This window comes from Phasianus colchicus, chromosome 23 (genome assembly GCF_987193195.1).
Source record: "Phasianus colchicus chromosome 23, bPhaCol1.hap1.1, whole genome shotgun sequence".
Taxonomy (NCBI): Eukaryota; Metazoa; Chordata; class Aves; order Galliformes; family Phasianidae; genus Phasianus; species Phasianus colchicus.
This window is the reverse complement of record NC_143458.1, coordinates 490291-511431: the sequence shown is the minus strand read 5'-3', so window position 1 is coordinate 511431 and position 21141 is coordinate 490291. Positions and strand designations below refer to the sequence as shown.

The 21141-nt window shown below is 50.2% G+C and overlaps 1 protein-coding gene and 1 long non-coding RNA gene across 5 annotated transcripts; one reads left to right on the top strand and one right to left on the bottom strand.

Annotated features, from left to right (window-relative positions):
• Positions 1-440: 440 nt before the first annotated feature.
• Positions 441-10928, bottom strand: LOC149915162 (uncharacterized). Of its 3 annotated transcripts, none has more exons than XM_090123765.1 (9): positions 10736-10928; positions 8924-10139; positions 7035-7442; positions 6382-6447; positions 5981-6040; positions 5360-5431; positions 4892-4984; positions 4315-4462; positions 441-3079 (listed from the first exon to the last, which is right to left on the bottom strand). In XM_090123765.1, exons 3-9 carry the CDS (start codon positions 7219-7221, stop codon positions 2890-2892), a joined length of 816 nt encoding a protein of 271 aa, XP_089979891.1. In that variant the 5' UTR covers positions 7222-7442; positions 8924-10139; positions 10736-10928; the 3' UTR covers positions 441-2889. The 3 variants fall into 3 exon arrangements, with proteins under 3 accessions (XP_089979891.1, XP_089979892.1, XP_089979893.1); XM_090123766.1 differs by having other exon boundaries at positions 8924-9001; XM_090123767.1 differs by having other exon boundaries at positions 2988-4032; positions 7035-10139; positions 10736-10926.
• Positions 10929-11543: 615 nt separating this feature from the next.
• LOC149915161 (uncharacterized) lies at positions 11544-16663 on the top strand. 2 transcript variants are annotated; one of them, XR_016459677.1, is made up of 6 exons: positions 11544-11631; positions 12720-13009; positions 14824-15155; positions 15344-15455; positions 15678-15943; positions 16473-16663. It is a non-coding gene; the product is annotated as an uncharacterized LOC149915161 (long non-coding RNA). The 2 variants fall into 2 exon arrangements; XR_016459676.1 differs by lacking the exon at positions 16473-16663 and having other exon boundaries at positions 15678-16464.
• Positions 16664-21141: the final 4478 nt, after the last annotated feature.

The window sequence follows — 21141 nt, the reverse complement described above, 5'->3', positions numbered from 1 at the left end:
CAATAAGAGCTGTCCCTTAGATGCTGTGCTGTGCAGCTGTGGAGCCCTTGCCCACCTGCACTGCATCTTTTAGATGCATCATTGAGAGGAATTGAACCAGCAAGGCTTCAGGGCTGAGCTCTAAGAATGGAAACTCCCTCAACTTTTGATAGAGACCGGGTTTCTAAGGTCTTAAGACCTGGAGCTGGCAGGGCACACCCCTCTTGTGCCTTTCTCCCGACTGGTTTTTGGGAGACAGCAAATGGACACCCCTACAAGAAGTCTCAGGGTGTTTCCTTCTGACACTCTTATTATGGAAGTAAGAATACATTCCTGGCTCCATTTTGATCCTGTGTCACAAGACAGAGATTTAAGCTACCTAAAGTCACTTTTCCACAAACGTTCCCACAGAAAGAAGCATCCAACATCTCTCTGTAGCTACGGAGACCCTGACTTCTCAACTCTTTCCAGGTATGTTTTACTGTCTCTTTCCAAATTTAGAAACGGCAGCTGTGCAGAAAAACATGCCACAGATCCTGAAGTGTGGGCCAGCGGGGAGTTTTACCCCGTCTCCTCCCTGATGTCAATCTGAAGTGATCTCCTTTAGTCCTCAGTATAACAAACGCATCCTGTGACCGTGCTTGAAGACAGTCTCCCTTGAGCGTTTTAGCTGAACTTGGTTAGCGCTCTTAAAACCAGCTGTGCAAGTGCTGCTTTCCTCCCCACTGTGAGGGATTGCTGTCAGGAGCCAACCAGTTATGCCAGGCACATCCAGCAAGGAGCTGCTGTGGCACGATGGGCGTGTGGAGCGGCTGTCTTCCAACCTGTCCTCTGCAGCAGTTAGCATTCTGCAGGTTACTCTTCCCCAGTTTGCAGAACAAATATCAGAAGTTGATGCTCTTTTGTGAAAGAGTAAATGTGGGTTGAAAAAAAGGCAGTGTGACATTCCTGACTGCAGGTGAACAGCAGCACAGATGCTGCCAGCCCCGCTGTAAAAGCTGGACTTGTTAATGAAGCAGCTTATCCATCTGTGTTGGGCAGTGGTATCAGGGCATTGCTCTTCAGATCTTTGTTTTCCATCTGAGGATTTTGTCCCAGCAGAGTTTGTGCCTCAGGATTTTGGGCAGGAGAAGGGCTGGCAGCAGCCCAGGGCAGGACGTGGGTCCCCTGGGGACAGCAGCCACAGCCCCTGCCCCATCTGCACAGTGAACCTGGGCCATCCCTAGGACACCTCGAGACCCTCCTCCTCTGCACAGCCCCACAAAGCACGAGGGAAGGTCTGGGGTGGCAATGGTCCCCCTGGAACGGGGCAGGGATGGTGCCCTCCATCCCATCCATCCCCAGTGCTCAGGGCTCCAGAGATCCCCAGGGTCCCTCAGTGTCCCTGCTCCAGTGCCACTCTTATCGTAACAGACTTCTTCCTTATGTCCAGTCTAAAGGAGAAGAGGAAAGGTTGTCAGGGGGTTTCCCCAGTGAGAAGTACAGTTTCAGAAAGGGACGTGTACAGAGAACCCAGAGGAATAGCAAGGCAAGCCTAACAATGACTGCTACAAAACCAATGGTACAAAGAGAGAATTCACTGCCAGAAATATCTCACAGTCCAGTGATAAAGATTCACAGCTGCAAGGTTGTCTTCTAATTAAAAACAGTAATTACAAACAATCTGGATTTTTGAGCTAACTGTTATAATAAATATTAGTAGGTGGGGATTGCTAAATGGTGCTGCAGTCTCCTACTCGTAACATCCTTGCTGCTTCATTCTGGGTGCCGTCACTGAGCAGCATCTAATGGAAGTTCTTCCCTGCTCAGCTGGCTGCCTTAGTTGGAGCCCTGATGGCAATGACGTGGTGATGGCAGGCTTAGTTTTGCTGTTTTCTCCTCGTCAGAATACTCCGACTTTTGAAGGAAGCAGCTTCTTGTTTCCTGCCTTCCTGCCTTCCGCCCTTCCTCCCTTCCTCCCTTTTAATTTTAATTCATTTGGAATATCTATATTCCATATAGATGTTTTGAATATCATTATTTGTAGTGCTGAAAACTTCTTTAGAAAACAGTCATACTCAGTTAAAAAGGTATAATAAGGATGTTAAAGAAAGAACCCTCTGATGTGTTGACCAGGGATGAACATAAAAACAGCTCCCAGTTAATGTATAGGCAGCTGATGTGACTGCCTCTGTCCTCAGCAGCTTGCTCAAAGGAACCCCACAAAGCATTTCAGCGCTGGGCTGCTGAGGGAAGCTGTCGGAACAGGAGCACTGTGTCCTCTTGCAGAGGACCGGGATGCTTTTACAGCTGACGGCTGCTTTGGTTGTGGCCACAGCTCCTGAGGAGTGCAGCAGTGCTGAGAGCTGAAATGGGGGAATGTTGCACCTCCTGGAGGATGCTGAGAAATTAGTGGCCTAGGGCAGGTGCTGGAGAGGAGCTGCAGGGTGCTATCGTGGCAGCTGGGCACTGCTGGTAGCACAACGGACTGTGCCTCTGCTAAGGCGACTGCAGTCACAGAGCGAGCAGTGACAGCAGGCATACGAGGCTTGCAGCACTGCCTTCCTCCCGTCTCTCTCCACGTTCAGATTCTCGGCCCAGCCCACAAAGCAAAATGAAGTAGAGGAGGCAGGAAATGTGCTCATAGTTCTTGCTTGGTTCCTATTGCAGAGCAAATGATTGCCTGCTGTCCGGTAAAGCTCACGTAGAAGCACTGATGCTTTTGCATAATGCACTGCCACCCTTGTCCCCTGCCCGAGCTGGGACGTAGGGCACCTGCAGACTCTGGGCAGCCTGGGCCAGGGCCTCGCTGCCTCTGGGGGAGGGATTTCTCTACACATCAACCTCAGTTTCCACTCTTGGAGTTCAAAGCCATTCCCACACGACAGTGGCTCTGCCAATGCCAAGTGGCACACAAGTTCTGCTCGTGGGTCAGGTAGTGACATGACAACAGCGTGGACAATTGTGATGGTACTTTCTATTTATTGGTACAGCACAGCCTAGAAAGCCCCGGTTGATGCTAGCTGTGGTTCTCTGGCTGTCAGATGATGTCCCCAAACCCACACACGGGGTGCTCCCAGCTCCTGACTGATGGTGGAGAAGTGGGAGGGCAGAAGTGATGCTGGGGGGGGAAGGGGCGGGAGTCAGGGGGCTGCTGTGCCTGTCATACTTCCCCCAGACAGTTTTTTTTTTTACAGGTGTTACATGATCCCCCTGAGGGGGCCGCTCCCACCTCTTGATGGATGGTGGAGAGGAGTGGGAGGGCAGAGGTGGTGTTGGGGGGGCTGGGGGCTGCAGGGCCTGCTTCCCCCTGGCATTCTGGGTGGTTTTCTGGGTGTTGGGCAATGCCCCCAAACTGACAACCTAGGGGGGCCGCTCCCACCTCCTGAAGGATGGTGGAGGGGAGTGGGAGGGTGGTGATGATGCCCAGGGGGATGGGGGGCTGCTGGGCCAGTTGGCTTTCCCCAGGCAGCGGTTGTCTGTCGGTTGGACAATGTCCCCAAGTCTACACACTGCTGGGCTCGCTTCCATCCCCTGATGGATGCTGGAGGGGAGAGCGAAGGCAGAGGTGGTGCTGGGGGCTGCCAGGCCTCTCAGGCTTCCCTGAGGATGTGGCTGCCCCCAGGCTGACACCCTGAGGGACCACTCCCGACCCCCGAAGGATGGTGGTGGGGGATGGGGGGTGGTCTTGATGCCCAGGGTGGCTGGGGGGCTGCTGGGCCTGTTGCTCATCTGCCAGGGTGCTGTTGTTTGGGTGCCAGCCGATGAGCACAAGCTTCCAAGCCAAGCGGGTTCCTCCCGTCCCCTAAAAGATGGCGGTGGGGGATGGGGCTGGTGTTGATGCCCCCCGGGCTGCAGAGCCTGGGCTGGTGGGCTGTGGGGCCCACGGGTGCAGCTGGGCCCGGCTGCTGTCAGGTCTGGCAGGGGCCGCCCTGGTGGTGCCATCTGGCCGGTGGGCAGGTGGTCACCGCCGTTGGCATCATGTCCATCTGCCAGGCCCCTTGAGGAGAGCAGGACGAGGGCAAACTGTGGCCGCAGACATCGTGCTGGGCTCCATCAGCTGCAGCGAGGCGCCTGTGGAGAGAGGAACGTGCTGAGGGCACAGGAGAGCCCCTGCTCTCCTTCCTCAATGGCAAAGAGCCGCCCTCAGCTCTCAGCCTGTCTCAGGCCCAGCACTAAGAACGGGCTGCAGGAACGGCCGTGCCAATTCAAACATCTGATAGCGTAAATCTCAGACCACGTTAGCCAACAACTAACCGGCCTCTGTGCTGCTGGAACTACAAGTGCCTCCTGGCTCACAGCAGCCCTACAGTAAAGAGTTGGGCAGGATGGGGGTGGGGGTGAACAACAACTCACTGGTTTCTCTGCCTCCATCGCCGGATAAGCAGACAGCACGTTATCATGGCTGCCAGCATGGAAACCAGGAAAGCTGCAGTCAGTGCCAGGCAGTACTTCAGTAAAACTTGATCTTCTGTGGCGTTTGCACGTCCTTCATCTTCCACACCTGGAGGAACAATGTGCTCACTGCTGTGTCTTGTGCCCTACTGGCAGTCTCACGAGAGGTCTGACATGGCCAAAAATGTTGTCTTTCACTTTGTTGGCCTCCAGGAACATGTGAAAATCCTCGGGCTGCAATGCTTCCCTGATTCCAGCGAAGCAAAGGGAACTCCCTAAGGCACTGCACATCAAGGCAGCGCCATAGGGAACCTCTTTTTGGCCTCTCAGCTTTGTTTACACTCTGGCTCTGCCACGGTCCAGACCTTCCTGGGCCATGGATTTGCTCCTTCTTCTCCATCATGCTCTAAGACTCCTTTTGCACTTGCTCACCGTTGCCTCCTGAGGCTGGGTAGTTGTCTGACTAAACAAATCTCACTAGAGCAGAAGGAGAGCGTGTGGATCTGTTTAATCAGGGTATAGACAGAAATACACTCACCACGTGCTGCCTTCTTCATGATTTTCATTAGTAAATGGGACAGTCTCTTGGAATATTTTCCATCTTCCCATGCCACTTTCCATCCCCCAGGACCTTAACAGAAAGCATTAAGATAAATCTTAGAGAAACAAAGTATTGAACTGAGCGGTCTTTTCGGTGGAGTCAACAAAGACAACAGCCACCCTGGGATGCCTGTGGGGCTCCAGCACAGGAAGCAGCCGAGAATTTGGCACAGCCTTCCCTGGAGGCAATTCTGCACCCAAAGCATGAGGAGAACTTCCCACCACACACTGCAATCTACACAACTGCACAAGGGCATCACTGAAGAGCAGATGGTGCCAGGGGATCGTGTGAGGACAGGGCACGCACATGCAGCTGTGCATTCTCACTCACGCCTGCAGACATGCCCGGCTGACATTAGGACTGTGAGCTGGCATCTCTCAAAGGAAGCAAAAACTCATGGCATACCAATACGAGTTGCTGGGGCTTCTGTCCTTGAGCTCGGCTGGGAAGCTGGAGACCATTCGACTCCACCCGCACCTGTACACAAACACAGAGCAGCTCCTGTCAGACATGGCCAGGTACTTGTTTAGACTGCAATGCCAGCTCCACAGCACTCTTCTCTCCCTGCTACACAGCAGCAGCTGGCAAATAGCTGCTGGGTGCCTGCAGCAGCACCGTGCCAGTCCAAGAAGGAACCGTGTGCGGAACTGTCTGCAGAAGGGAAGGGGCTGGAAGGGGAAGGGAAGATCCCTTTCCTTTGGGATAGCCCCACAGGAGGCTTATGGAGCAGATTGTGCTGAGCCTTTGGCAAGACACTGCTTATAGGCGCAGCTGTAATGAGAAACATTCCCATTGTGTGTTGTGATCTCTCTCTTCCTTAGGGACCTGCAGTGACTGGAAGGGGCTCAGCTGATGACGTGGCACTCAGACTTGGGTCGAAAGTTGCCAAGCTGGAGAGGTGGGCAGTTGGCTGGCACCCAGGCTTCTCGTGCAGGAGAAATCACCGGGCAGTGAAAAGCTGAACCCTTCCTGAACTACCACAACCACATATGAGCAGAGAGCGTGAGATGAAGGCTGGTGACTTACCTCTGGCATCCAGCCCAGGCTCAGGAACAGGACTCTGCTTTGGTAATTCACCAAGAGGACCTGCAGGCACAGATGTGATCAGACACAGGTGAGGAGAGCTTCCACTGCACCTTGGGGCCTGGGGTTTTTTTCTGCAGTGACCTGCGAGGACTGGCTGCAGGTCAGGGAATGACATGGCCCAAACAGCAAACATATAGGTTCTCTCCTCCAAAGAGTGGCAAGGGCTGCCTTCCCACAGATATGTGACAACTCTCCAAATAAAGAAATACTCAGGACTGATCTGTGTACAGCCTTTGAGGCACAAAGAGACTTGAAAGACCCTTGGAGGTTCCTGAGTACCCAAATAAACTATGACGGCACTAACTTTTCTGCCTTCAAGGAAGCAGACACTCACAGCTTACCTCTGGGTTTCCCCTGAGACACAAAAGCAGCCTTCATCCCATTGTCCGGATATGGAGCACCATCATCTAGAATCAAGAACAGAAGAGGGATGTTCCCATGGCATGTTGTGATCTCCTCCCTTAGTGGTGGGGGAGGGCTCAGCTAATGGGATGGCAGACTCAGGCCGTGACTGCCAAAGCTACAGGGTGATCTGGAGCCTGGCACTGGGCAGCTTTCCGAAGCTCTCCAGGCCACGTGCAACACCCCTCCGGGACTGTGTGGACGAGCACACCAAGAAAAGACACCTAGAGCAAACTGGGCTCCAGCCGGGGGTCTCTGCTGGGAACCAGGATTCATCTATGGGGAGCACCAGGAAGCCGGAGCAGAAATGCTCCCGCTTTTCCCAGCACACATCTTCTGAGCTCCCCCTAGGTCAGCCCCGGCCAAAGAGCGTGCTCAGCCAGCAGCAGAGCCATGGCCCGGCACGGCTGGAGCCAGCCCTGCAGAGCACTGCTTCCTCACGCCCTCGCCTGGCTCCTGCGCTGCTGCCCGTCCCCCCCATCCCAACACCCCCACAGAAGGCAGCCCCAGGGCAGCGTGGCACACGGGGACAAGAGCCCGGAGCTCTCGCCCTCGCCGCCACTCGGTTGTGGCCCTGTCTCTGCCCACCCACCTGCTGCTGGCGCTCGCCACGGAGCGGCACAAGTCTCCTGGGAACACGTGGCCGTCAGGAGGAGGAGGAGAGCAAGGCGGGCGGGGGCCGTGGCCCCCCACACTCGTGCCATGCTGCCACCACCACCACTGCAGCCACAGCGAGTGCTGCTGGGCGGCACAGAACGCCTGGGGCACACACTGAGCATTGTGAGCTCATGGCACCAGGCGGGGCGTTGTGACCCCACGTCCCCACGATGACATCTGTTCCGCCACCAGGGCCAGCTTCCCCCTGGGCTTGCTGTGTGCGCTGTCGTGCTTGGGGAGGATTCCCAGGCATCTAGAGCAGCAGGAGACCACTGATGTCACATGGACAGCACGGAAGTGTGGAATGGCTCGGCTGGGAAGCGACATTAAAGAGACAGAGACGCTGTCAAAGGAGAAAGAAAATCACTTCAGTGTTGTTTTTACTGCTTTGTGCAAATCTAGAGATTCACTTTTCTCTTTTAATGCCAAAACAGAAGCCGGTTCTTCAGTGACATTTCCCCTTCAACCCTCCCACCCCATCCACTCTCCCCTCCCATCACCCCTACCTCTCTCATTTTCTCCTTCCTCTCCTCTCCTCTCCCCTCTCCTCCCCCCCTTCGCTTCCCCTCCCCTCCCCTTCCCCCTCTTTTCTCCCTTTCCCCTCCCCTTCCCCCTTGCCTTATGCCAAACTTACCTCTCCTGCTCTTCTGATTCTCTTGCCTTGCTTTCCTTTGCAATGCTATGCATTGCTCTCTCCATATTTATTGCCAGCCATTCTTTTCTTAGCTCATATTCTTTACTTTTTACTTGGCTTTTTTCTTCTATTCTCTTTGCCTTTCTTCTCTTTTCTTCTTTTAGTCCTTTTTTCTCTTTTCATATATTATTTTCTCTCTCTTCTTTTATTTTCTCTTTTTTCTCTTTTTATTTTTTTCTTTTTCATTTTTCTTTTTTCTCTTTTCTAACATTAAATACTTTTTTCTCTTTTTTCTTTTCTCTTTTTCTTCTTTTATCTTTCTTAATTTTTTTTTGCTTTTTTTTTCATTTTTTCTGTTTTCTCTTCTTTTTTATCTTTCTTTCTTATTTTTATTATATATTCTTTTTTCTTTTCTCTATTTTGTCTCTTTCCTTTTTCTTTTTTCTATTTTTCATCTTTTTTTTCTTTTCTCTTTTTTCTTTTTTCTTTTTCTCTTTTTTTCCTCTTTTTCTCATTTCCTTTAATCTTTTTTTCTTTTTTTTTCCCTCTTGTTTTTCTCATTTTTTCCTCATTTTTTTTCTCATTTTTCTTTCTCTCTTATTTTTTCTGATTTTAATCATACGTTTTCCTTTAACCCTCCCCTCAAACCCCCCCTCCCCTCCTCTGCTCCCATCCCCTACCCTCCCCATCCCCCTACTCTCCTTTTCTCCCTTACCCTCACCTCCCTTACCCCTCCCCTTCTCCCTTCCTTAGCCTACCATTACCTCGCCTGCCCTTCACTTACCTTCTCCTCACTTCCTTCTTCTTCATGCTCTTGGCTTTTCCTGCTACTCAAGCCAAATCTCAACACTTGCCTGCTCCGCTTGCTGCTCTGACAAGTGCCTCTCAGCTCTGCTCGCAACTTAACGCCTACTGCCTGCCCTTCTCTATTCCCTTCTCGTGCCCTTCAGGCTTCTGCTCCCCTTGCTGAGCAAGCCCATGCCTGGTAGCTCCCCTTCAACCTCCTCCGCCCTTTGCCTTTCTCCACACAGATGCTTGCTTCTGGCCAGCACTCCTGCCCGCTGCCTAGCCCACAGCCCGCATCTCTTGGGGAGACAGCAAGGTGGCCTGGAGCTACCCACACCTCCTCCCGGGCACGGCTTCTCAGCTTTGCTTCAAGCCCACAAAAATCCCCAAGGAGCTCCTCTTACCTTTGGGCTCAGCTTCTTCTCCTGCCGTGCAGCTCCTGTGCCAGGCCGGGGCTCAGCTCTTCCCACACTCCTCCATTCCTGCCGGGTTGCATTTTTTCATTCTTTGTCTTGCTTTCCTTTGCTCTGCTACGGTTAGCTTTCCTACCTGCTTTCTCTACATTTACACGCATTACTTTTTACTTCTTATTCTCTTTTTTCCTCTTTTCTATTTTCCTCACAGTCCTCCCTGTTTCTTTTTTGTTGCTTGTTTGTTTCTTGGTTGGTTTTTCTGTTTTAATCTTTTTATCTTTTCTTACTTTTTTTTTTCTTTTTTTTTTCAGCCTCCTGATGTTACTTTATATCCATCTGTTGGCCCCCTTTATCCCCCTTATCGTTTCTGTATATGGGCCTTTACCAGTGCCTCTTCTCCCCACATTACCCTATAGCCCCGCAATAGCCCCATATTCCCCTATACTTTACTATAGTCTACGCAAGCCCCCTAGAGCTCCCCTACAGCCTTTTATAACCTCATATGTCCCACCTATACCCCTCTGCAGACCCCTATCGCGCCTGTTTCTCCATATCACACCCACAGCCCTCCCACTGCTCCCTCTAGCCCCATATCCTGGGGGTCTTGATAGATGAAAAACTTAATATGAGCCAGCAGTGTGCCCTTGTGGCTCGGAAGGCAAATGATATCCTGGGCTCCATCAAAAGAGGGGTGGCCAGCAGGGACAGGGAGGTGATTGTACCCCTCTACACTGCTCTTGTGAGGCCCCATCTGCAGTACTGCGACCACGTCTGGAGCCCCCAGTACAAGAAAGACAGGGAGCTGTTGGAGAGGGTCCAGAGGAGGGCCACAAAGATGATCAGGGGACTGGAGCACCTCCCTTATGAGGACAGGCTGAGGGAGCTGGGCTTGTTCAGCCTGGAGAAAAGAAGGCTGCGGGGTGACCTCATTGCAGCATTTCAGCACCTAAAGGGAGCCTACAACAGGAGGGGAATCAACTCTTTGAAAGGGTTGATAACTGCAGGACGAGGGGAAATGGCTTGAAGTTGAGGGAGGGGAGATTTAGGTTGGATGTCAGGGGGAAATTCTTTACAGAGAGAGTGGTGGAACAGGCTGGAACAGCTGCCCAAAGAGGTTGTGGATGCCCCGTCCCTGGAGGTGTTCAAGGCCAGATTGGATGGGAACCTGGGCAGCCTGGTCTAGTGTGAAATGTGGAGGTTGGTGGCCCTGCATGTGGCAGGAGGGTTGGAGATTCATGATCCTCGAGGTCCCTTCCAACCCTGGCAATTCTGTGATATCCCCTTCTAGCCCACCTATTTGCCCCCTACAGACATCTGTACAACCACATTCTCTTATATCCTCCCCCAGCCCCCTATATCCCTCCCCACAGCTCTCCCAAGCCCCTCTGAGCCCCTTCCCAACCCCCCCAATGCTCCCTATAGCACCGTGTCCCCCCTAAGCCCCTCACCGCCCTCCATTGCCCCAAATCCCCCTAGACCCACCCCTAGAGCCCCATATACCCCAATCCCGTACCACAGCCCACTCCAGCCCCGTGTGCCTCCCTATACCCCAGCAGCCTTCTGTAGCCCCCTGCCCCCCCACGGCCCTCCCAGCTCCCCACAGCTTCCTAGCCCCCTCTACTTCCCTTCAGCCCCTGTATCTCTCCCGGAGCTCCCCAGAGCTCCGTATTGATCCCACATCCATCCCACAGCCACAGCCCGTCCCGTACATATCCCACTTCCCCACATCCCATCCTGTCTCCATCCACATCCCCACATCCCAGTCCCACTCCCAGCCCCTCACCCCACACGGAGGTGGCTTACGGCCGCGCAGGGTTCCCTCCCCGGCCCGGCGGCGCTCTCCGTCCCTCCCGGCTCCGGCGCCGCTGTCCTCAGCACCGCTCCCGTCGTGCCGCAGTTCCGTCTCGGTGCTGCCCGGACAGCTCCGGCGCGCAGCGGCTGTGGGACCGGCACCACCTGAGGGGAGAGCCGGCTGCCAACGGCCTTTCCCGCGCACTGCGCCTCAGCCAATCGGAGCCGGCGGCGCTGCCGCTGACCAATGAGAGGCACGAACGGGCCGGAACTGCCCCTGACCAGTGTGAGGCCGGGGAAGGCCGGAGCTGCCGCTGGCCAATGAGAGGCACGAACGGGCCGGAACTGCCCCTGACCAGTGTGAGGCCGGGGAAGGCCGGAGCTGCCGCTGGCCAATGAGAGGCACGAACGGGCCGGAACTGCCCCTGACCAATGAGAGGCCGGGGGCGGGGCAGAGCGGCTGTGGGGGGGCCTCGGGGTGCTCTCTGTTGCCATAGGGGATGGGATCGGGGATGTGGGATTGTGACTGGGATGAGGGAATGAGATGGACAGGTGGGTGATGGGCTCGGGAGGAGGGACTGGGAATGAGATTTGGAATTGATATGTGGGATGTAGGATGTGGGGTTGGGACGTGGGGTTGGGATGTTGAACGTGGGATTGGAATGTGAGATTTGGGATTGGGATGTGGGGATGTGGATATGGGATGGATATGGGATGGGATATTGGGCAATGGGATGCGTATGGGATGGGCTCTGGGTATGGGGTGGACTTGGAATGGATACGGGATCATAGAACCATAGAATTGCTCAGGTTGGAAAAGAGCTCCAAGGTCATCAGATCCAACCGCAACCCAACATGAAATCTGTTCAGCCGTGCTTTGTGTCTCTGTGACGTCTGTAAAGATTGAGGTAAAAGACCCAAAGTAAAAGGAGGGCTGCAATCAGTGATTTCTGGGAACTTTGTAGAACTGAAGAACTTCTGAAACAAATGGATGTTTTTGTTCAACAGAGGGAAAGTAGTCATTTCAAGATAAAACCTGCTGTCCAGAAAGCCTGCAGATGTACTGTGGAACATCCTCTCTAGGCACTAAGAGCAAGGTCTTTTTTCCCTTTCACTTTTCCTTTCCCTTTCCCTTTTTCTTTCCCTTTTCCTTTCTTTCCTTTTTTTCCTTTTCCTTTTCCTTTTCCCTTTCCTTTTCCTTTTCCTTTTCCTTTCCCCTTTCCCTTTTTCCTTTTCCTTTTCCTTTTCCCTTTCCTTTTCCTTTCCCCTTTCCCTTTTTCCTTTTCCTTTCCTTTTCTTTCTCATGTTGTGCAGATTTTCTCATTGAGTATCTGAAATGTAAGGGAGATACCCCAATGTAGTTCACCTTCTCTTTTTCATAAATAGTCAGTATGGAATATCCCAAACTGCCGTTCTGAATGGCACCACCCCAAAATACATGGTATGGGTTTTTGGTTTGGTTGGTTGGTTATTGTTTGCTTGTTTCTGGAGATATTTCATGTTGATGAGTTTTAATGGTGGGTAGGAGCCTCAGAGAACACCAGGGTAAGGACTCGAGAACTTTGGTCTGGTTTGCAAATTCCCTTGTATCCTTCTGGGCATGCTTTTAAGATGTTGGTCTTCCTCCAGAGAGATTTTTATTATTTTTTCCCTTCACTCCCCTTCCCTGTTCCCTCCCCTTCCCCGTTTCCTTAACTTCCCTTGTCCGACCTTACCTTCACTTACGTTTTATTTTTTATCTTTTTTTTGCCTATTGACTGGGTCAGCAGGAAGGACGTAGACACGAAGGAAGGCATAAGCTTATTTTATTGTCAATTTCAAAACAATACAAAAACAAAGCAGTGCCCTAAAGTGAAAAGATAAGCTTAGCAGGAAAGAAAATAAGCAGTGCAGCGAGTCTAATCATTACCACGTCATAATATAATGACATGTAGCATAGTGATAGTGATTAAGAAAGATGCATCACCAGTTCACCTACTCCTTTATCGTCATCCAGATTCACAGTGGCTGGGGAGTCCCGGTTGCAGGAAGGATCTGGAGAAGCTGTCCCAGCAGTTGGGAACTCATATGGCGATGTGTCCACCCCGGAGGTGAGGTCTGCAGAGTACTAGGGTAGGCAGCAGTCAGGTGGAACATCCGTTTTCCTTTTCTCCTCTCGGTTTTCTTCCTGAATACCCTGTCCAGGGTTCAAGGAGGAGCAGAAAGAGCTGTGCCATCTGTTTTGGTGTAGCACGGGCCTCTTTGGCAAGACTGAGCGCCCAGAGCCCCGGCAACATGCTTAGTCAGGTAACAGACATTGCAGCAAAGTTCCCTTGTGAGCAAGGCTCCCCACCCTGACTTTGAGGTCGGATGGCAGGGGGAGTGGAAGCTGAGGGAAGCGGCTGTGTGGGAGGGCACGGAGCTGACTTGTTGGGAAGATGGTTTGACAGGGCTGTGCGCTCTTCAAACTGGTGAGCCCTCGGTAGAGTTACGAGGAGCCCAGTGCTGTCAGTCCGTACAGATCCCTGCGTTTTGTGGAACTGAAGAGCCCAAACAGGGGACAGGTGTTCCTAAGCTTCTGGTTTTCTTTCACGTGCTGCGTGGTTGATATTCCTGTCTGTGTGACAGCGCTGTGGAAGGTCAGGAAAAAGAGAGGGAGAGCTGGGCCAGTGTAGTTTTGCTGCTGTACCTGGCAGCCAGATGATTCCCTGCGATCTGGAAATGGTGCACAGATCATAGAGAGCCAACCAGTGCAGTTAGTGGGAGCTATTTAATCCCCAAAGGTGCTGCTCTGCTGCTGTGAGTGGGTTCTATTGCAGAGGCAGCAGATTCAGCAGTGTGCTGCAGAGCGTGAATGCACGCGGGCTGCTGTTCTGCTGCAGGGTCTTGGGGCGAGGCAGCGTGCATCTTCATTTTGAGCTTTTCCAACAGCAACAAAGTTCTCCTGTGGCTTTGTTGAGCTGACTTGGGTGCTGTTTAGACTATGCAGTGTGGAGCGTACCGCTGCCAAATTCAGAGATGCTCTTCAACCGTTCTGAGATTCCTGTTGGGCTCAACAAAAACCATTGCTTCGCTTCTTGTTGCGCTCGAGGCCAAGTTCTGTGGTTTGGTTTCATCTTTGCAGTGATGCTTACAACTCACTGTCTAGCACAGTCAATGGTGGAAATAGTGACTGGTTTTCTTGTTGTGCTGATTTTGGAAGGGAGGGTCTTTCAAGGCTGCCAGCGTGTCTGATGAAGTTTCTTTTCAACCCTGTTTACAAGGAGATGTCAAGCATGACTCTGCTCTGATGAATGTCAGCGTGTCCTTGTTTTACTTCAGAACACAGACTGAAACTCAGGAGACTTGCGTGAATAACTTCCCCCCCTATTTTGGGGTGGGAAGAGGGTTGGAGATGAACTTCAGGCGTACTTAGACTGCAGAGACTTGTTTCACGTTATTTAGTTTACGTCTGCCGTGAAGTTTTTGCTTGTGACTTCCTAGTTCTCTAGCTCCTTCATGCAGGTAGAAAATGCTTTTTGGATGCAGTAGTCTATTTCTGATGTTATCAGCCCAAGATAACTTCACAGCACGCACTGTGTGAGTGAAAGGTGAAACGTAAGTCTCCAAAGGTATCTATGGAGGGGTAGGAGGAGGAAACAAAAGTGAAAATACAAAAAGCAAAGCAGAAGGCAGAGCCGGCAGGAGGGGAAGATGGCAGAAGCACCAGCAGGAGGAGCTGGGGTAACATCTTCACTCTTAGTTTGTAGGATTTGTTTTCTCCTGCAACACTGTTGTATTGCAACAGCAGCAATAACAAAAAGCTCAGCTGTAGCAGACCCCATTCTTCTGATTTCTTTAGTCAGAAGTGTTTGTGAAATGTCCCAAGTATAAAGATCAGTCGCTTGCTTCGCTAATGGCCTCAGTTTTCCTTTGGTAGCTTCTGCCCGTTATTGGAAACAAGATTCCTTTCTTAATCCTGTCTCTTTCAGAAACAAAGGCTTGAATACAAGAAGTGGGCTGGTAATTAACTGTTAGCACTGTTATGCGTTGCTGAAAAGAGGGCTCTTCCTGTTCAGTTGCTTCAAACGTACTGTACATCTGACATGTGCCTGTCGTGTTTGTTTTCTTTTTCCATTCAGAAATGGTTGAAAGGATTCATCTGTGCTAAGCTGTATTTTGAAATAAAAGAGTATGAACTTGCTAAAAGGTAATACGTGTTGATGTATGTGGTTGATCTGTTCTTGAAAGTGTAATAGAAAAGCCAGCTGAAGTAGAGAAATCAAGATCACGATCATGCCTTTTTAAGGTAACAGTAAATGGAAGGATTGGGTGCCACTGAAATCCTTCTAAAGGAGCAACTGCATTAGTTATATGATACCAAAGAAATCATGGAGTTGAAGTGGCTTTTATTTCATCATATGATGCATCTGGTTCTGTGAGCTGCTGCTCAGAACTCAGTACTTGCTGACAAGTAAGTAGCATTGGTACGTGTAAAAATAATGTTGTTCCTCACAGGAAGGTCTAGGTCAAGCATCTAGAACTAAATATAGCCCTGCTTTCCATTTGACAGATTAAATTCCCTTTAGCTTTAGCTGTATGGTGTGGGGGGACTTGTATTATTGAGGAGTATTGATCTTTCTGGGTTTTCTCACTCTGTAGATACATATCTACTTATCTCAGTGTCCAAGAGAGAGATCCCAGGGCACACAGGTTTCTTGGACAAATTTATGAAGCTCAGGACAACACAGAAAAAGCTGTTGGGTGTTACAAGGTAAGCGATCCACTGACCCCCTGTAATGACCAGCTTTCTTCCTTTGTAAATGGACTTTTAAAATGCATCTGTGCTGTGCATTCCTTAAGCTCAGAGAGAACATGTGTTGTGGACAAATTGTATGATGTACATTTTGCATTGCCAAATCTGTCTATGATGTACTTAAGAAAGGATTCTTTTTTTGGTAGAATTGGCTTCAGCTTTTATTTATTTATTTTCCAGTTGATTCTTTCTTTTGTGTCCTGACTTGATCTTTGTGGTAACTGCTATGATAGTCTTCCCATTGCCCTTTGGACTAAGGGTCTGTGCCTGCTGTGGAATTGCCAAGCAGGGATGACGGTAATCTCCAGAACCCAATACAGAAGGATCTGGTGCTGAAGATTGTGGAGCTATTCTGCAATAAAGACACCAGTGATGGAAGAGCAAAATACTGGGTTGAGAAAGCTGCCAGGCTGCTCCCCAGGAATCCTGCTGCTCTCAGATTGAAGGTAAATTCCAGCTTCTCATCTCTGCTCTGTGCCTTGAAGAAACTTTCCGTATCTGACTGGGTGCTTCTAGCATGCCATCTAGTCATCTCACAATATTTCCTTGGCTAAATTAGTTTAGCATGAATCTATTACATGTTAATTTCTTTGCTGTCTGATGTTTTTGTCTAGCTTGCTTGAAAATTGCAGCTCTGAGCTTTCTCTGCGTTTTAAGGTTGAGGTGTTCAAAAATGTGGGGAAACTGTGTTAGCAATAATATCCAAGAAGCTGAGTTTAGATAGTCGCAACAGACACATCAAGTATTGCCTAAGCTGCTTTTTAGTTTTTTGAGTTTAAAAATGCATAATGTAGGAAGTGCTGTCATTCTCAACTACAGTGTAAATGCTTTCATCAGTTATGCAGTGTCACTTTGGCACTTAGTTTTATGTAGCACAGCTGCAGGGACACAGAGGTTCTCAGAGGCTTCTGTTAGCTTTCTGTTGTCTTATTTGGACCAGCTATTCTGTAACAAGGTGTGCTGTCTCTGTCTCAGATAGTCTGACAGTCTTGGCATCTACGAGAGGCACAGTGAAGTTTTTTCCCCTGTTATCTCGTTTATAAGATGTTGGAGTAATTCCAGCAAGTCTGTAGTCTGTGTAGCGGAGGTGAGCAAACTGTCAGGTAATGTGGTTGTTGAAAAGGCTGATGTGGAAAAAAAATATATTAATACGTTGCCTTGATGTTTAATAGGAGAAGTTTCAAGAATATAAAGTCGAAGATGGCTGGAATGAGCTCTTTTATGTGACTCAAGCTGAACTCCATGTGAGACCCGATGACGTCTACCTTAACATCAGACTTGTTGCACTGTACCACTCACGCAATAAGTTACGAGATGCTGTGCTCCATGTTCAGGAGGCAGAGAAGAAAATACCTCTGGAGACAAGCTTGGAATGGTACTCCTGTGTCGTAAAGACACTTGAGGTATTTAACCATCTTTTGATCCTGTCATAATCTTCCATATCCTCAAAACTGGTCATAGTCTGTTATTTTTGTTCCACTGACAGCTATTGCTCAAGTGATTTAACTTTTCCAAATGAAAGTCTACTGAAGCCAATTGTTTAATGGGGATTTTCTTCCTAAAGTTAAACCTTGCTTATTTTCTTACTTCAAGTCTAAGCTGGATATAGCAGCTCCATCAGGGGGAGAACTGTTCAAAGAGTTCCTGGAACTTTACTGCTGAAGGATATGTTAATGCCTTAGCTGTGATCCTGGGTTAGGTAGCAGTGTGTCCTGGAGAAGTAATGTCCTTGCCTTCACAGAAAGATGGTGGTTCCTCATCCTCTGATGAACTTTATTCTTTAGGAATGCCTCAAATCAGCCCAGGACTTGGAACTTAATACAAAGAATTGGGGAGCTATCAAGAGCAGTCATCTACTGGCTCATTCTAGCTTTATTAAAATGAAGTTTGCTTCGGGAGATGTCCATCAGTGCAGAGAGGCACTTGAAAGGTATTGTTTCATCTTTACTGCATTTAAAAACCAAACAAACAGAAACAATCCAGAAGGGAATATGTTTTTCTGAGTCACAGAACATCTAGCAGGCATCAGTTTCCCTGAGTAACCAGTTTGTGGACAGGAGAGGAGTTTCTCTGTGCTAGTGTATAATCAATGAAAATTATATAAAGGAATATTATATAAATCAAACAATATCAAGATGTCATAATAATGAAATAAGCAAGAGAGTTAGGCAGAGCAAGACAAAAAGAATAAATAGGATGCTTACCCATGTTGTGGGCTTGCTCAGGAAAGACCAGTGGAGTGGATCATCCAAAGAGGGAGAGATCCTTCCCCACTGGTAGTCAGCTCTTGAATGGGTCTAGGAGAGGTGGAGCCAGGCTCCACCCCTTCCTGCAGCACAGGTGAATTGCTTTCACCTGTGCTCCCAGGGCTGACTCATTGCTCGCCTCAGGTGACTAATCAGAGGTTCAGGCCGTGACTCAGCAGTTCCCATACACTCCACCCCTTCACGGCGTGAACCAATGATCAGGTTGACTAATGGGTAAGCTTTTCCTAATACAGAGACCCACTTATATCACGACACTTATACAGTTTCCATCGCGACGCATGTTGGTACAATTCAAGACAAGTGACGATTGGTGAACGTTGATATTCTTGTATGGGCCAGTGCTCGATGAAGTTACTGGAGGCATGCGGTCGTCAGGTGCAGGTCCGTCCTCTGCTCCATCAGTCCCATGTAGGCCATCACCGGGTGTCGCACGTGATCTGACTGTAACACTGGAACGCTTTGATGGCATTTCGTTCCTTGCGGTGATCCTGAAGGCTCGAAGACTCACGGGGAGTAATACAGATGTTTCAAGGGTACCAGGAGGAGAAGGTCTGCTCTCCAGGGCAAGATACAGGCCGTCCTTCTATCCTGGGTCAACACTTCCGCTTGTACTGGGGCACGTCCCGGCCGCCTGTACCACACCTTCTGGCCAGATATCTGTGGCTGCATAACTTTGTCAGGCACCAAAGGAGGTCTCCTGATCTGCCATAGGGACATGATGGGGGTCCCTTTAGCAGTGAAGATCGGAGTGTTGACCACAATATCAGTTGGCCATGTACCTATTACTGGAGGAACTACTGAGCCTCCCACCTCCAACAGTCTCCCCCAAGGTGCAAGTAGCCACTTGGGTCCTACCTGCACCTTCCAAGGCCATTTTATTCTATGGGTGCCTGGTTCTAAATTCTCAGGGGCAGGGAGCAGAAGATTATTTTCATTACCAATCTAGGTCTTACCTGATAATCAGTGCCCGTAATTTGGATCCTAAGCAGGGTGGCCCATGTTGTCTGCAGCATTCTCAGGGCACTGGGTCTGCCGTCTCGGGGTCTTTCATTCAGGTCCCGCAAGGTTTCATACAGTCTTTTCGTCCACCCCTGCAGGGACTGGGAGTCTGTCTTCAGGGCAGTCTTAAGAATACCATTATAACGTTCAATGAGGCCTGCCCCCGTTGGATTATATGGCAGGTGGAATCGCCATTCGATGTTGTTTTCTTCTGCCCAGCGCTGTATCGTTGCACCAGTAAATTGAGTCCCTTGGTCGCTCTCAATGACTTGAGGTGTCCCGTAGGCAGACATCAGTTTAGTCAGTGCCTTGATGGTATATGCCTGGTTTGCTTTCGGTACTGGATAGGCCTGCAGTAGCCCACTTGCAGTGTCGACGCAGGTCAGAGCATATCTCGCCCCCTCAGACCGAGGAAGGGGCCCAATGTAATCGACCTGCCATCATTGGAGAGGATTGTGTCCTCTAGAAAGATGGGCTGTCGTTTCCGGCAATGATCTCGGTCTCATCTTAGAGCAAGCGTCGCAATGCCGGCATGCCTGGACGATGTCAGGTAGCTGTATGGGCAGCCCCCATGCTTTAGCAGCTGCCCACATTGTCTATTGTCCCGCATGCCGTAGCTTCTGATGTAACCAACGGGCGATGTTCTCAGATGGTGAATTCTCAATCTATCAAACTCGGGCCAGCGTGTCAGCTTCATCATTTCCCGGTGACTGTGGGGGCTGATGACCAGAAACATGTAGACACATATAGTCCTGTGTTTGACTGTATTCCATATGTCTAACCACATGTCTTTGCCCCAGCTTGGTCGGGCGTGGATAGTCCATTCTTGGGTGGCCCACTGTGCAATCCAAAGAGTGAGCCCCCGGTACACAGCCCAACTGTCTGTACAGATATTCAGGATACCATCACCGGGTTCCTTGGGTATAACCATCCACACGGCTTGCAGTTCTGCCCATTGGCTGCTCTGAGCATCCCCCTCGTCAAACCAGATTGTCTCAGTCGAAGGATGGTATGCTATCGCTCTCCACTTGCTCGGGTTGCCCTTGCTGGACCCATCCATGTACCAGGCATCTTCAGGGATAGGATATTTCCCCTCCTGAACGGGGCTCTTCTCTGGTGGAGCGACCAGTGTTTCTTTTGGTGCATCACAATGATAGGTCACTGGGCCTAGGATCTTCTGAAGCTCTTCTTTTAAGGCTGATGAAGACAGACTGCTCCTTTGGCTGAGGTAGGTGACCCATCGTGCCACTGTTTGTGCTTGGGCCACCCCTGTCTTAGGAAGGTGGGTCAGACCTTTCACCCACCCCTGAATCGGCAGAGTGGTCTTAACTATGACTTCATCCGTCTGGGTTATTGGCTCTACTGCCTGTAATGCTGAATAGGCAGCCAATAACTGTTTTTCAATCATACTGTATCTTTCTTCTGCTCCATCCCAGACCTGAGACCAAAAACCAATGGGGGTCCGAACAGAACTCTGGCGTTGCCACAGGCCCCAACCAAAGCCATCTTGAGTAACGTGAACATCCAACTCAGCTGGGAGGGTAGGATCGAATATACCCAATGCCTGGGCTTGTTTAACTGCCAGTTTTGCCTGTTGGAAAGCATCCTGTTCTGTTTTCCCCCAGTCCCATAGCTGCCCCTTTTTTGTGAGTCTGTACAGCGGCCTTAGCAGCTGCGCTAGGTGAGGTATAAAGGAACGCCAGTAACCCAGTATACCTAGAAACTTTGCAGCTGCTTCGATGTTGTAGGGACTGGGAACGCCTGAACCTTATCTAAGACAGCACTGGGCAGTACTTGGGTCTTTCCTGACCAAACCACCCCCAGGAATTTTACGGACAGGCCCGGACCTTGCACCTTCTGGGATTTATAGCCCATCCTCTCTGCTGTAAATAGGTGGTTAATGAATCTGCCACCTGCCTTAATGCCTCCAGTGAGTTGGATGTCAGCAGGAGATCATCAGTATAATGATACAGGTTAACATCATCAGGTTTTTTCCAATCAGCCAGGTCACACGCCACTAGATTGTGACGTTGGTGAATGCACGTACCCCTGTGGCAGGACCTGAAAGGTCCACTGCCTGCCTCCCCACGTAAACGCAAACTGATCTTGCGATTCCTCAGCAATCAGGATACTGAAGAACGCGTTTGCTAAATCCAGGACACAGTGATAGGTTTTTATCTCCCTACTCAATGTGTCCATTAGGGAGGCAATGTTGGTTATGGCCGCATGAACAGGCGGCGTGACCTTATTTAACTCTCTGTAATCCACTGTCATTCTCCACGTGCCATCCGACTTTCGCACTGGCCGTGTGGGGGAATTATATGGGCTGTGTGCAGGTCTTACAATGCCCACTTTTTCTAATTCCTGCACCGTTCCCC